The sequence below is a fragment of the Perognathus longimembris genome, chromosome 28, assembly GCF_023159225.1.
Source record: "Perognathus longimembris pacificus isolate PPM17 chromosome 28, ASM2315922v1, whole genome shotgun sequence".
Taxonomy (NCBI): Eukaryota; Metazoa; Chordata; class Mammalia; order Rodentia; family Heteromyidae; genus Perognathus; species Perognathus longimembris.
In genome coordinates this window covers 842,110-855,895 of record NC_063188.1, presented here as the reverse complement: position 1 = coordinate 855,895, position 13,786 = coordinate 842,110, and the positions used below count along the sequence as shown (strand labels likewise).

Genomic DNA, 13,786 nt, shown 5'->3' with positions numbered 1-13,786 from the left:
GTCACTGTGGTGCATCTTGGTGTTGGGTTGTTTTTTGTCTTCGGGGGTTATATTTCAAAGAAAAGCTCATCAGGGGTTGGGGGTATGAATGCAGGCCACAGGGACTTTCCATTGTTGAATAACTCATTTCATACACGAGAAACCTCCTACAGTGGGCAGCTGTGAGGTCCCCCTGAATCCCAGCCACTTCCAGTCCTGCTGTCCTGCTTGGTAGTAGGTAAGCAGGATGACTCTTCAGACATCTCAGACATCTTTCACTTTGCATTATGGAACACAGCAGGAACAACTTCCACTAGCTGCCAATAGAACAAACGTAGCAGTTGAGGAAGGCCCTCACCTGGATTTAGAAGTATTGGCACCATGGAGGAGCCAATAGTTCCTGCAATTGGCTCCTGGGCAAACAAGTGGGCTGCTGAGAACTCTGATCATGATAATGCCATTTTAGAAAACTCAGGTACCGGTAGTCATACCTGTAGTCCTAGCTGCTCAAGAAGCTAAGATCTGAGAATTGTAGTTTGAAGCCAGCCCGGGCAGGAAGGTCCATGAGACTCTTACCTTGAATTAACCACCAGAAAACCAGAAGTGAACCTATGGCTCTTTTACTTTTTTTTTTTTTTTTTTTGCCCAGACCTGGGGCTTGGACTCAGGGCCCGAGCACTGTCCCTGGCTTCTTTTTGCTCAAGGCTAGCACTCTGCCACTTGAGCCACAGCGCCACTTCTGGCCATTTTCTGTATCTGTGGTGCTGGGAAATCGAACCCAGGGCCTCATGTATACGAGGCAAGCGCTCTTGCCACTAGGCCATATCCCCAGCCCCCAGAAGTGAACCTATGGGTTAAAGTAGTGGAGCCCTAGCCTTGAGATGAAGAGCTCAGGGACAGTGCTGAGGCCCAGAGTTCAAGCCTCATATATCTGACATACACACACACACACACACACACACACACACACACACACACACACACAAGTATGTGAGATTTTCCTTCCTTCCTTCCTTCCTTCCTTCCTTCCTTCCTTCCTTCCTTCCATCAGTTGGGGGGCTTGCACTCTGGGCCTGGGCACTGTCCAGGAGCTCTTTCACACAAGGCTAGCGCTCTACCACTTTGAGTCACAGGTCCACTTCTGTTTTCTGGTGGTTAATTGGAGATGAAAGTCTCACAAACTTTTGTCTGCTGGGGCTAGGTTTGAACTGCAATCCTCAGATCTCAGTCCCTTGAGTAGGCAGGATTGCAGGTGTGAGCCACCGGTGCCCATCATCCCTCTTCTTACAATGATACTATTGATTAGATTATGACCTATCCTTACCCAGTATGACTTTATGATAACTTAATTACATGTACAAAGACTCTCTTTCCCAATTAGATTGTATTTACAGATGCTGGGTAGACAGGAATTTGGGAAGGAGAACATTTGACACAGTACATACTAGGAGAGAGGGAAAGAAGGGGTGACATTGTTCAAAAAGAAATGTACTCATACCTGGGCCCAGGTGGCTCACACTTGTAATCCTAGCTACTCAGGAGGCTGACCTGAAGATCATGGTTTAAAGACAGCCAGGGCAGAGGAGTCCATGAGATCCCAAATATCTGTCTGAAAACTAGAAGTCGAGCTGTGGCCCAAAGTGGTAGAGCACTCACCTTGAGTGAAAGAGTTCAGAGACAGTGCCCAGGCCCTGAGTTCAAGCCTCACAACCAACCAAGAAAAATGTACTCATTACCTGATGTATGTAACTAACTTCTCTGTACACTCCATTTATAATAACAATTCAAACATTTTTAAAAAGCTTACTGAGTTAAGGGTGTAGGGGACTTCAGACATTACGCAGAAGACCCCAAGTTCAATCCCAACAATATCTCCCATAAAATTACAGTGAACATACAGATGATATACCAATTTCATAGATTCTGCATTAACATTTTAGAATCCTTATCACACATCTATCTTTTGCCTAGTGTCTTTCCTTTTTATTTTTTGGTGCATTTCAAGGTAACTTACAAACAGAAATTCTTTTTTTTTTTTTTTGCTAGTCCTGGGGTTCGAATGCAGGGCCTGGGCACTGTCCCTGAGCTTTTTTTGTTCAAGGCTACCGCTCTAGCACTTGAGCCACGGAGTCACTTCTGGCTTTTTCTGTTTTATGTGGTACCGAGGAATCAAACCAAAGGCTTTATGCTTACTAGGAAAGCACTCTACCAGTAAGGCACATTCCCAGCCCCTAGAAATTCTTTTTTTTCATAGTCAGCATACATATTCTGAAGGAGAGAATTCAAGATTTGGTGTTGTTTATCTTTTTTTGTGTATGTATGCTAGTACTGAAGCTTGAACTCAGAGCCTGGACACTGACTCTGAGCTCTTTTTCTCAAGGCCAGCCTTTTATCATTTAATCCACAGCTCCACTTCTGGCTTTTTTGGTGGTTATTTGGAGATAAGACTCTCATGGGTTTTCCTGCTAGGACTGGCTTCGAACCACAGTCCTTAGATCTGAGCCTCCTCAGTAGCAGGGATTACAGGCATGAGCCACAGGTACAGGGCTGTGATTATCATTCTGTTTGTAACAATTACTATCTGAGAGAGCAAAAGACTGCATGGGAAAGAAAAGAAGTCTCCCACCCAATTCATTTGATACTGTGCCTTTCATTTTCTGACTGTAGCTGTTACTCTTTCTTTTGTGTTAGATAAATGTTTGACAGGGACAATCTTATAAAATTTTACGTTAAGTCACCACTAAGACACTGGGATTGCTCTTGTCAAAAAGTTGCCAAATGAAAGAAACAGTTTCCTAACCTGGCTCCAGTGGCTCACGCCTGTAATCCTGGCTACTCAGGAGCCCAAGATCTAGGCATTGTGGTTCAAAGCCAACCCAGGCAAGAATGTCCATGAGACTCTTATTTCAAAGTAACCACCAGAAAACCAGAAGTGGTACTATGGCTCAAAGTAGAGTACTAGCTTTGAGCAAAAGAGCTTAGGGTCAAGCCTCATGATCAACAAAAAATATTTTCCTTTTTTTTTTCAGGCTGAAGATGGGGATTCCTAACCTTCCATTTTCTGTCTTTGGGTAGCACTCTACCTACTGAGCCACACCTCCAAGTCCAAAGGGATTGTTTTTGAACCAGTCCTGGGGCTTGAACTCAGGGCCTGGTCACTGTCCCAGAGCTTCTTTTACTCAAGGCTAGTGTTCTACCACTTAAGCTACAGTGTCACGTCTGGCTTTTTCTGAATAGTTTATTGGAGATGAGAGTATCATGAACTTTCCTACCCAGGCTAGTTTTGAACAGCCTCCAGAGTGGCTAGGATCACAGGCACGAGCCACCAGTTCCCTGTGCTGTTTTTTTTTAATGTTTTATTTTTGTGATTCTATTTATTTTTTCCCTTTATTGTCAAAGTGAAGTACAAAGGTGTTGCAGTTTCATACGTAAGGCAGTGAATACAGTTCTTGTTCAACTTGTTACCTCCTCCCTGACTTCCCTCCTCCCCCTTTCCCTCTCCCCCCATGAGTTGTTCAGTTGGTTTATACCAAATGGTTTTGTAAGTATTGCTTTTGGAATTATTTGTCTTTTTATCCTTTGTGTCTTGATTTTGATATTTACTATCCCTTCCCTAGTTCTAATACACGTTGTATACAGTATCTAGGGTACTCAGATGAGATACAGTGATAGTGGGGGTAAAACCACAGGAAGGGAATAGAGAGAAACAGAAAAAAGGTGAGGTTTCATATGGCCTTTTGAAAATAATTACAATGACATAGCACTCGTTTCCATAACCTGGAGTTTATTTCACTTAGCATCATCTTATGTGTTCATAAGGGTATAGCTATTGGGCTCTTGTGATCTTCTGCTGTGACTTGCCTAAACCTGTGCTAATTATTCCCTATGAGGGAGACCATAGAGTCCATGTTTCTTTGAGTCTGGCTCACTTCACTTAGTATAACTTTTTCCAAGTCCTTCCATTTCCTTACGAATGGGGCAATGCCATTCTTTCTGATAGAGGCATAAAATTCCATTGTGTATATGTACCACATTTTCCTGATCCATTGTTGTAGTGAGGGGCATCTGGGTTGGATCCATATTTTAGCTATTGCAAATTGTGCTGTGATGAACATTGTTGTGGTGGAGAGTTTATTGTGGTCTTTGGTTGTGGGGTTTGAGCTCATAGTTTGGATGGTGTCCCTTAGCGCTTTTTTTTTTTTTTTTGGCCAGTCCTGGGCCTTGAACTCAGGGCCTGAGCACTGTCCCTGGCTTCTTTTTGCTCAAGGCTAGCACTCTGCCACTTGAGCCACAGCGCCACTTCTGGCCGTTTTCCATATATGTGGTGCTGGGGAATCGAACCCAGGGCGTCATGTATACGAGACAAGCGCTCTTGGCAGTAGGCCATATTCCCAGTCGTTAGTTATTTTGTAAAAAGGAAAAAGGCAGTTTCCTGTCCTCATCTTCCTGCCTTCTAGTGACATTGCTAGTAATGATGTCCTTGCAAGGCCGCTTCCCCCGGGGTTTTGTCCTGTCTCTTCTGTGGCGTGCGTTTCTGGAGCGCCCTCCTCCTCCTCTGCCACGCTCAGTGCTTGTGCATTCGTGAGGGGTGCGAGCGTGGGCCTTTTCCTCCCTGCGCTGTAAGGCAGCTCGCTCTGTCCGCTCCTGTATCAGGCAGAGTCTGAAGGAAAAAGCAGGAGACCTTGCTGTTAAGGAGAAAGAAGGGCTCGGGGTTGAGTGTGGGACTCTGTGGAACTGGTCCTGCCCAGCGCAACCGGGTCAGCGGGAACAGCTTCGCCCGCCTCCTTCTGCCTAGATTACGCGCCTGGAGACGCGTACAGCCAACCGGGGAAAAGCACTGGCCTTGAGTGCTAAGCTGTTGGTTCAATCACCGACGATTCGCCGGGCAGGTCTGATCTCTAACCAATCACGGGGCAGGGCGGAGCTCGGGCGGACTGCACGGTCATGTGATGTGGGGTGGCTGCTTTCCCAGGCAGTGAAGGCAAAGGCTGTGATGGCGGCGAGTGTGTTGACTTGGGTACAGACGGGGGCGCCGTGGGCCCTGGCGATCTGGCGGATGCCGTGGCTGCCGCTTTTGCTGATCGTGACGGCGGCGGCTGCGGAGCAGCAAGTGCCGCTGGTGTTGTGGTCCAGTGATCGGTGAGCAGGCCGGGTTGGGTCCGAACGGGCTGGGCTGGGGAGGGCTGTCCTGCGCGCAGTGGCGGCTGAATCGCCTTCGCCTGACTGACTCTGTGGGTGTCCTCGGCGAGAAGCTTAGGGGCCCCTTGCTCGATGGCGCGCTTCGTGAGGGCAACCATCAGAACCGCATGCCGTGCTTGTCAAGCGGGGACCCCATGGGCTTTGGATCTCAAGCCACGAGCCCCCGCCTGACTGTACGCCTTCTGTCCCCTGTCAGGGACTTGTGGGCTCCAGCAGCCGACACGCACGAGGGCCACATCACCAGCGACATGCAGCTTTCTACCTACCTAGATCCCGCCCTGGAGCTGGGTCCCCGGAATGTGCTGCTGTTCCTGCAAGACAAGGTGTGTCCCCACTTCCCTTCCCTGCTCTGTCCAGGCAGACACCCCCGCCCCCTCTGTAACACCCATTCCCCAAGGAAAGCTCTAGTGATCTGTCCCAACTCAGGGCCATGTGGCTAGATTGTTGGGAAGGCTTCTGGGAGAAGCTTCAGTGGAAATGGTAAGAGCCATGCAGATGGCTCTAACTTCATGGGAGGAAACCAGGGATCACCAAGCACTTTACTGTTCTAGGGATGATCATACCCATTTCCAGATAAAAAGATGTATGAGAGGGTAAGTGATTTGCCCAAGGTCACACAGCTAAATGGCTGGCAGAACTGTATTTCTAATAGTAATGATCATAAAACAAGTACTTGGAAAAGGACCCCTCATTTAGAGCTTCCTATGCACTGTGCTGACCTGGTGTCATTACCTTGGTTTACTGCTTGTATTTGCTGAAGTTCCACGGTTTAGAGACAGCACACGGGTTTCAATTTCAGTGTATACTCATAACAAATTTGCCGTTTCCCCTCTGCTCCAGGTCCCTGCTCCCAATGCAGATGTGAAGAGCACAGGAAGATTCTAGGGCAGCAAAATTTGGTTAGAAGCTGTCAAGTCTCTACTTGTCCCTTCCTCATTAGTGGCCAATCTAGCTGAGCCTCCTTGTGGCCTTAACTGTTGGTGTGTCACATGGTATATGATGGTGATCATGCTTGCCGGGAGTCCTTCTGGGAGGTAGCACATAATGTCACAATGGAACTCAGTGCTACTTTTACCACAGTTCAGCCCTTGGACACATCATCTTCCTAAATGATAGTTGCTGCAGGTGTAAAATGCACACAACACCTGCATAAAAGGGCAGTGAGAAATGATCTGCATGAAACACTGAACTCAGGTCCCTCTGTCTTAGGAGATACTTCCATTCATTCATTTGCTAAAGACAAGAGTGCCTAGCACATATTGGATATTGTTAAGTGCTGGGACTGTCAAGAGTGAGCAGAATAAACCATGGCCCTAGCCTAGGAAGCTGGCCTTCCGAGGGCACATGACCAACACTATCATCTGTGTTGTTTAGAATGCCACTTGTGCAGTGTAGCCAAGGAAGCAGGCTGAGAGGACAGAGTGACCAGGGACAGAGCTTTGGATAAGAGCGACAGCCACGGCGTCACTGGGAGATAGTGTCTTGAAAAAGGGACACAGGGAGGGGGCTGCGTGGCTTGGGGAGAAGTGCATTTCGGGCAGGGAAGCTTTAGGTGCCAGGGCCATGGGGCATGGAATGCCTCTGGTGAGTTCAGGGAATGCTGGTGTGTGTGGAGCATCAGGAGTGAGGTCAAGGTGCAGGCCATAGGCTACGAGGTGGCCGGGATGTGAGAGAAGGCTGTGTAGTACATAAGGGGAGGGAGAAGGTCACTTGCAGCTTTGAATGTAACAGCAAGCCTTGGGTAATGTGGAGCAGGAAGCTGTGGAATGTGTTGGCTAAAGAAAGTCCACTGGACACTGCACAGGCAAGCAAACAGCCAGCATTCCTGCCCGGCAAGGTGGCGAGGTGAGCTGCTGTGTGTACTACACATGAGCTTAGGGAAGCTGATTAAGATCAACTCTGCCCCATACTAGATGAAGCCAGAGAAAGGGGGTGGGGGTTGGGGTGGAGGTTGTCGTGAAGGGGAAGCACTGAAGGACACATGGATGTTGAAAGGGAAGGGGATGGGGTTGAGGTTGCTGTGATCCGCAGAGGCCACCTCACTTCTCCTCCTACCAGAAAATGGTGGGGCCGGGGCTTACCCATGTGAGAAGGATCCTGTCACACTGGACTCAGCTGCTTCTCCTTTGCTCTGACTTCCACTTCTGTCTTACAAGGCATGCAGTGAATGCTGCTCCCTTCCCCCAGCTTCTCTCTTCCTTCCCCAGGTCCTCTTGTCCGCTGACTAGTCCTCCTAAGCTTACCACAAGCCAGCTGCCCATCAATCTCTCAACCTCATGACTGCCTTCTGTTTGTCACCCTCCTCTGAGAGTGCTGGGGAGCTTGCTGCCCCACCCCTATTTCCATGCCACACCTGACTGACTGTAATGATTTTATTCCCCCTAAAAGTGCACACAGGCACCCTGCCTTGGCTCCTTTTCCTGGCGCAATATTCTAACTTGTCTCCTCTGCTTCCCTATTAGCTAAGCATCGAGGATTTCACAGCATATGGTGGTGTGTTTGGAAATAAACAGGACAGCGCCTTTTCTAATCTGGAGGTAAGAGCGTCTCCCAGCCTGAGGCTCTGTGGAAGGCTCTCCCATGTCTCCTCTTTTTTTTTTTCTTTTTGGCAGTCCTGGGGCTTGAACTTTGGGCCTAGATGCTGTCTCTGAGTTCTTCAGCTCAAGCCTACCACTCTATCACTTGAGCCACAGCGCTACTTTTGGTTTTCTAGTTGTTAATTGGAGATAAGAGTCTCATAGACTTTCCTGCCTGGGCTGCCTTTGAACTGAGATCCTCAGATCTTAGCCTCCTGAGTAGTTAGGATTACAGGCATGAGTCCCCTCTCTTAGCACAATAAGAACTATAATCTGGGACTGGGAATATGGCCTAGTGGCAAGAGTGCTTGCCTCACATACATGAAGCCCTGGGTTCAATTCTCCAGTACCAGCGCCAGAAGTGACACTGTGGTTCAAGTGGCAGAGTGCTACCCTTGATCAAAAAGAAGCCAGGGACAGTGCTCAGGCCCTGAGTCCAAGGCCCAGGACTGGCAAAAAAAGAATTATAATCTTCAGAGCTGCATGTGCTGTGTTGTGATATACCTGTAATCCTACATACTTGGGAGGCAGAGGGTTGAGGATCGAGGGTTCACACCAGCCTAGGCAAAGGCAGTGAGACCTTATCTCATAAACAAATAGGCTGGTGAGTGTGTGGCTCAAGTGGTAGAGTGCTACCCTTCAGCTCAAAAAGCTCAGGGACAGCACCCACGCCCTGAGTTCAAGCCCCCACAGGATTGGCACAAAAAAATGAAATTTACAATTAAAAAAAAAAACACCACCAACAACAGAGAAGCAAAAGGGTATGGCTGTAGCTCAAATGGTACAATGTTTGCTTGGCGCATTTGATGACTCTGGGTCAATCCTAGTACTGGGAAAAAACTATACCCTTCAGAACCACAGGTGCTAACTTGGAAGGTAGAAGGGCCTGGGACAGAAAAATTGGGAGCTCTGAAGAAGGGGTACACACATTTGCTTTGTGACTCTGTAAGACCCCTGTGTGGATTTGGCTTGCCAGGGAGGTTTGGGGGGTCAGCATGAGCACACTTTCTTGGTTCATTCTTCTGCCTCTCCCCTGTCCCCAGAATGCCTTGGACATTGCCCCTTCCTCGCTGGTACTTCCCGCTGTCGACTGGTATGCAGTTAGCACTCTGACTACCTACCTGCAGGAGAAGCTTGGGGCTAGTCCCCTGCATGTGGACCTGGCCACGCTTCGGGAGCTGAAACTCAATGCCAGCCTCCCTGCCCTGCTGCTCATCCACTTGCCCTATACAGCCAGGTATGGCCTTGGCCCAGTTTCCAGCCTGTAGCCTTGGGATGCAGAAGGGGGGCTCTGGGCTCTGGTGGTATAGTCCATCTAAAGATGATCATCCTCCCTATGTACCACCTTAAAACCCTTTCAGAACATTCCACATGTGCCCAGAGAGGCAGGAAGGATCTCCTACCAGGTTGTGAGCTAGAAGTAGGTGCTCAGCACTGAGCTAGGCCTGTTATGTTTCTAGGGACAGGCCAGACATGGCTCCATTTGGGGGGGGATCCTTCTTGCTGGCTAGTACCTGTTCAAAGAGCAAGTGCCAAGCCTGATGCCAACGGCACTCATGTAATCCTATTTACTCAGGAGGCTAATATCTGAGGAAGTTCAAAACTAGCCCAAGCAGGGAAGCCAATGGGACTTTTATCTCCAAAAATCTTCTAAAAACTAGAAATAAGCAGGATGCTGGTGGCTCACGCATGTAGTCCTAGCTACTCGGAAGGCTGAGATCTAAGGATTGTTCTTTGACTCCAGCCCAGGCAGGAAATTCCATGAGCCTCTTTTTGGCAGAGGCGGTGTGGGTGTTGGTCATGGGGCTTGAACTTAGGACCTGGGTATGTTCCTGTGCTTTTGTGCTCAAGGCTAGCACTCTACCACTTTGACACACAGCACCACTTCCAGTTTTCTGGTGGTTCATTGGAGATAGGTCTCATGAAATTTCCTACGGAAGCTGGCTTTGAACCGTGATCCTCAGATCTCAGCTTCCTGAGTAGCTAGGATTACAAGGTATGAACCATCGGTGCCTGACCTGTGAGACTCTTATTTCCAGAACAAGCTGGAAGTGGGTCTGTGGCTCAAGTGTACTCTGCTGGCCTTTAGCACAAGGCTCTGGGACAGTGCCCAGGCCGAGTTCAAGCCCCAGGACCAGCACAAAAAACAGCAAGTGACAAGACAGTTGAACATGACTGTAAAGCCAGAGGAGAGGAGACATTGGGATATAGTGGGGTTGGTGGGGAAAAAGAAGCTGTAGGGGCTGTGGGAAGGGTAGTGGGCTTCAGAGAGCTCTTCTAAGCCAGTTGTTTGGACTTGAGGGCCGAGTCACCTACTAGGATCTCAAGCTGTGTCTCGTTCATAGCTCCGGTCTGATGGCGCCCAGGGAAGTTCTCACAGGCAATGGTGAGTAGGGCCAGGGAGGATGCATGTCCTCAGTTTGCCCATAAGCCAGGATCAGAGAGCTGACCCACAGCTCTTCAGCCTCTCCTCACTCTCTCTCTCAGGTTGGCCCCCTGCTTCTTGCAGTGGCTGTTGGCTAGACAGGATAACGGCTGTTCTCAGGCCATGTCCTACTGTAGCCAGATTCGCCTGGCAAGAGGTATATAACTATGCAAGAGGGCAGGGATCCAGTCACTGCTCAGGCCATGTGAATGCAGAGTTTTGGACTTAAGATTAATAACACTGAGAAAACCAAAAGGACTTGTATTGCCATGAAGGGCAGTCCTTCTCCACGGACATGGAGTTATATACACATACATATAGTGTGGTGTGGTGTGGTGTGTGTGTGTGTGTGTGTGTGTGTGTGTGTGTGTTTTTGTTTTGAAGTGTTGCTTTATGTAGGTTGCTGCTCAGTGACCTGGTTTTCTGCTCTTATCACCCTTCAGATGAGGTCATTGGGCAGGTGCTGAGCACACTCAAATCTGAAGATGTCCCTTACACAGCAGCTCTCACAGCTGTTCACCCTTCCAGGGTATGTGCCCTTCCAGCAGAGGTCGGGGGGAATGTGGGGGCAGGAAGAGGACTCTTGTGGGATGACCCTGGGGAGGACTAGGAGGTGTCAAGTCATCCTCTATCCAGAGGGCAGCCTTCCATCTTGTTTTGTGAGCCACATAGGCAACATTCTTAGATACTTGGTGCAAGTGATCTTGAGTTTGAGGCAGAGGGAATATGATCGGCAGTAGGGACCAATGGGGGCAAGCCGGAGGAGGAGCTTCCTCTCACCAGGTGGGACTTTGAGCTGGTGGACAGGCTGCTCGGTGGAGAGGGGAGGGAGGGTGTGCTACTGGGTTACGCCTTATTCCTAGGGTTGTTAAAAGAAGACCTGTTGGGTGTTTCCGCAGGTGACTCGTGATGTAGCCATGGTGGCTGGTGGGTTAGGTCGCCAGCTGCTTCAAGCACAGGCAGCAGCACCAAGTGCGATCCATCCTCCTGTGAGTTATAATGACACTGTGCCACGGATCCTGTTCTGGGCCCAAAACTTCTCTGTGGCATACATGGGCCAATCGGAAGACCTGACCCGCCTCACCTTTGGGAAGCAGGACCTCAACCTGACTGGCTCCTTCTGGAATGAGTCCATTGCTAGGTGAGGGTTCTAGGGGGTCAGTGGGACAAGCTGGATGAAGGGCCTTATCTGACTGGTGAGACCTTTGGCTGGGGAGGGAGGGGGTGGGAATGGCTGAAGCTTGGCTCCTAGGGCTGTTGAGAGGCAGCTGATCGGTGTTTTGGGGGAAGAGGGCATGCTACTACATGGGCTGCCAAAGGCAGGAGCATCTTACAGTTCTGCTTTCCTGTGCTCTGTAGCCCTTGGGTGAAACCTGGGCTATTAACATCACATGATAACCTGGGAACCTGGCGCTTCCCCCTCGAGTACAACCCCTGAGACTGCGCAGGGGTGAATATCAGATCAGCTGCCAGAGCCAGCTCCCATACACTCTCCATTTGCTATTACCCCCAAAGCCCAAACCAGCCAGCTCAGTTACTCCAAGAGGGAGCTGAAAGAAGGCTGGGCAGTGGAGTCAGGGAAACCAGAGGGAGGAGTCCTGGAGGTACAGGACCAGGGTGTCGGCTCCCAGCTGACTTAGTTAGAATTGGAGCCTCAGCTTTCCCGCCTGTCTGCTGAGGGCACCGTCCCTGTAGGTGTCTGTGAGGACCTAGGGCAGCTTAAGTAAGAGCAGACTTCAGGGACTTAGTCTTCTAACCTGCTCCAGAGGACTGAGGAAATGTGGCTCAGGTGGTAGAGTGCCAGTCTAGCAAGCATGGGGCCCTGAATTGAAATCCAAGTATTGTCAAAAAGGATTAAAAAAAAAAAAGAAAACAAAAGTTCATTCATTATTTGGGCTGAATGCATGGTTCCAGAGGTAGAGACCTTTCCTAGCAAGTACAAGCAAGGCTCTGAGTTCAATTCCCAGTACTACAAAATAACTAAATTAAGGAAGCAAATCAGTCATTCAAGGCCGTCCCAGAGTCTGACAGCAACACTTCTGGCTCATCCCGCAGGCTTTCACTGACCTACGAACAGCTCTTTGGTACAATGGTGACATTCAAGTGAGTTCTGTGGGTAGTTGTGGTGCTGGTGGTGGGCTGGTGTGGCTCTGCTCTCCTCTCTTCCCCATTTCCTGTCCCTTGACATCATTACTACCTTTCCCCCAGATTCATTCTGAGTAACCGATTGTACCCAGTATCTGCCCGACACTGGTTTACCATGGAGCACCTTGAAATCCACAGCAATGGGTCTGTTGCCTACTTTAATGCCTCCCGAGTGACAGGGCCCAGCGTCTACTCCTTCCATTGTGGCTATGTCAGCAGTGATCGCAAGAATGGCAATCTGCTTGTGGCAGCCACAGAGCCCTCTCACTGGCAGATTACTCTTCAGGACTTCCAGGTATGCACCAGGGAGGGCCCTGCTTGCTGGCTGCAGGGTCCTGCCAGGTTCCGTGTAAGGGAGGGAGGGAAGATGAGCCTCGAGTGTCAGTATGGCTTGGGCGTGTAGTGGACAGTCCTGTATACTTCCTTTGTGGATATGTGGACTGTCCACTGACTCCAGACTGCAGCCTGTCTGGGCATCCTGTTTGTGGGGCGCCATGTGGTCCCCTCTAATCTGTGTCTCTGTGTTCCCCCAGATCCAGGCTTTCAATGTGACAGGTGAGCAATTCTCCTATGCTAGTGACTGTGCTGGCTTCTTCTCCCCTGGCATCTGGATGGGACTGCTCACCTCCCTCATCATGGTTTTCATCTTTACCTATGGCCTGCACATGATACTCAGCCTGAAGACCATGGATCGCTTTGATGACCATAAGGGCCCCACCATCTCTTTGACCCAAATTGTGTGACCTGTGGCAGTGCGGGTTTGAGGGTATCATGGTGCCCAGGCGGTCACTTTCTCACTTTGTGGATTCCCCTTTTCCTACTATAGCATGAACCTCAGTTTGTCTGGCTCCCTCCTCAACCTGCTGAGGGTTTTTCCCGGGGCTTCCCCCCATTCCTATCAAGATGTATATATTCTGCATAGACAATAAGACAACTGTCAGATTCAGAGTCATAAGTGTTAAGGGACATTAGTTCTTATTTATTCTGTCCGTCCACCATTGTTCCTTGCATTGTAAAGTGCTTTTGTGTAGCGCATGCTCCCTTCAGAAACTTTCTGGGACTTTGAAGCAGCCAGAAGCTTGAGGTGGTATGAGTTTGGGAGTGTGTGGAAATACTACTCAACTGTGTGCCTAGCTCGGCTAGCATCATGATTTTTATTTTTGTGATGTGATAAGAATAAACAGTACACGTGGATTTCTTTCTGTGGCCTGAAAAAGGGACCTTCACGACAGGTGGGCGGGGTGTGCACATTTGGTGTCTGTCATGTTCCCACTAGGAGTGCCGGGCAGGGGCTTGGAGTGCTCTTATTATTCCCTTCCTAATAAAATAAGGTCAGATCACCGCGTATCGTCGTCTGGTTATTTATTTCTGCCCTTGGGTAAGGGAGGAGGTGCCGGGCCAGGCTCCCAAGGGAGGCAGAGAGGTTGGGTCTTCAGCAAGCTGGGACCCTAAGCAGTCCTGG

The 13,786-nt window shown here is 49.4% G+C and overlaps 1 protein-coding gene across 1 annotated transcript; it reads left to right on the top strand.

Annotated features, from left to right (window-relative positions):
* The first annotated feature begins 4,931 nt into the window (after nucleotides 1-4,931).
* Nucleotides 4,932-13,666, top strand: Atp6ap1 (ATPase H+ transporting accessory protein 1). Its single transcript, XM_048336268.1, has 10 exons — nucleotides 4,932-5,118; nucleotides 5,375-5,501; nucleotides 7,641-7,715; nucleotides 8,798-8,991; nucleotides 10,100-10,140; nucleotides 10,623-10,708; nucleotides 11,079-11,320; nucleotides 12,235-12,282; nucleotides 12,388-12,619; nucleotides 12,858-13,666. Exons 1-10 carry the CDS (start codon nucleotides 4,973-4,975, stop codon nucleotides 13,065-13,067), a joined length of 1,401 nt encoding a protein of 466 aa, XP_048192225.1. The 5' UTR covers nucleotides 4,932-4,972; the 3' UTR covers nucleotides 13,068-13,666.
* Nucleotides 13,667-13,786: the final 120 nt, after the last annotated feature.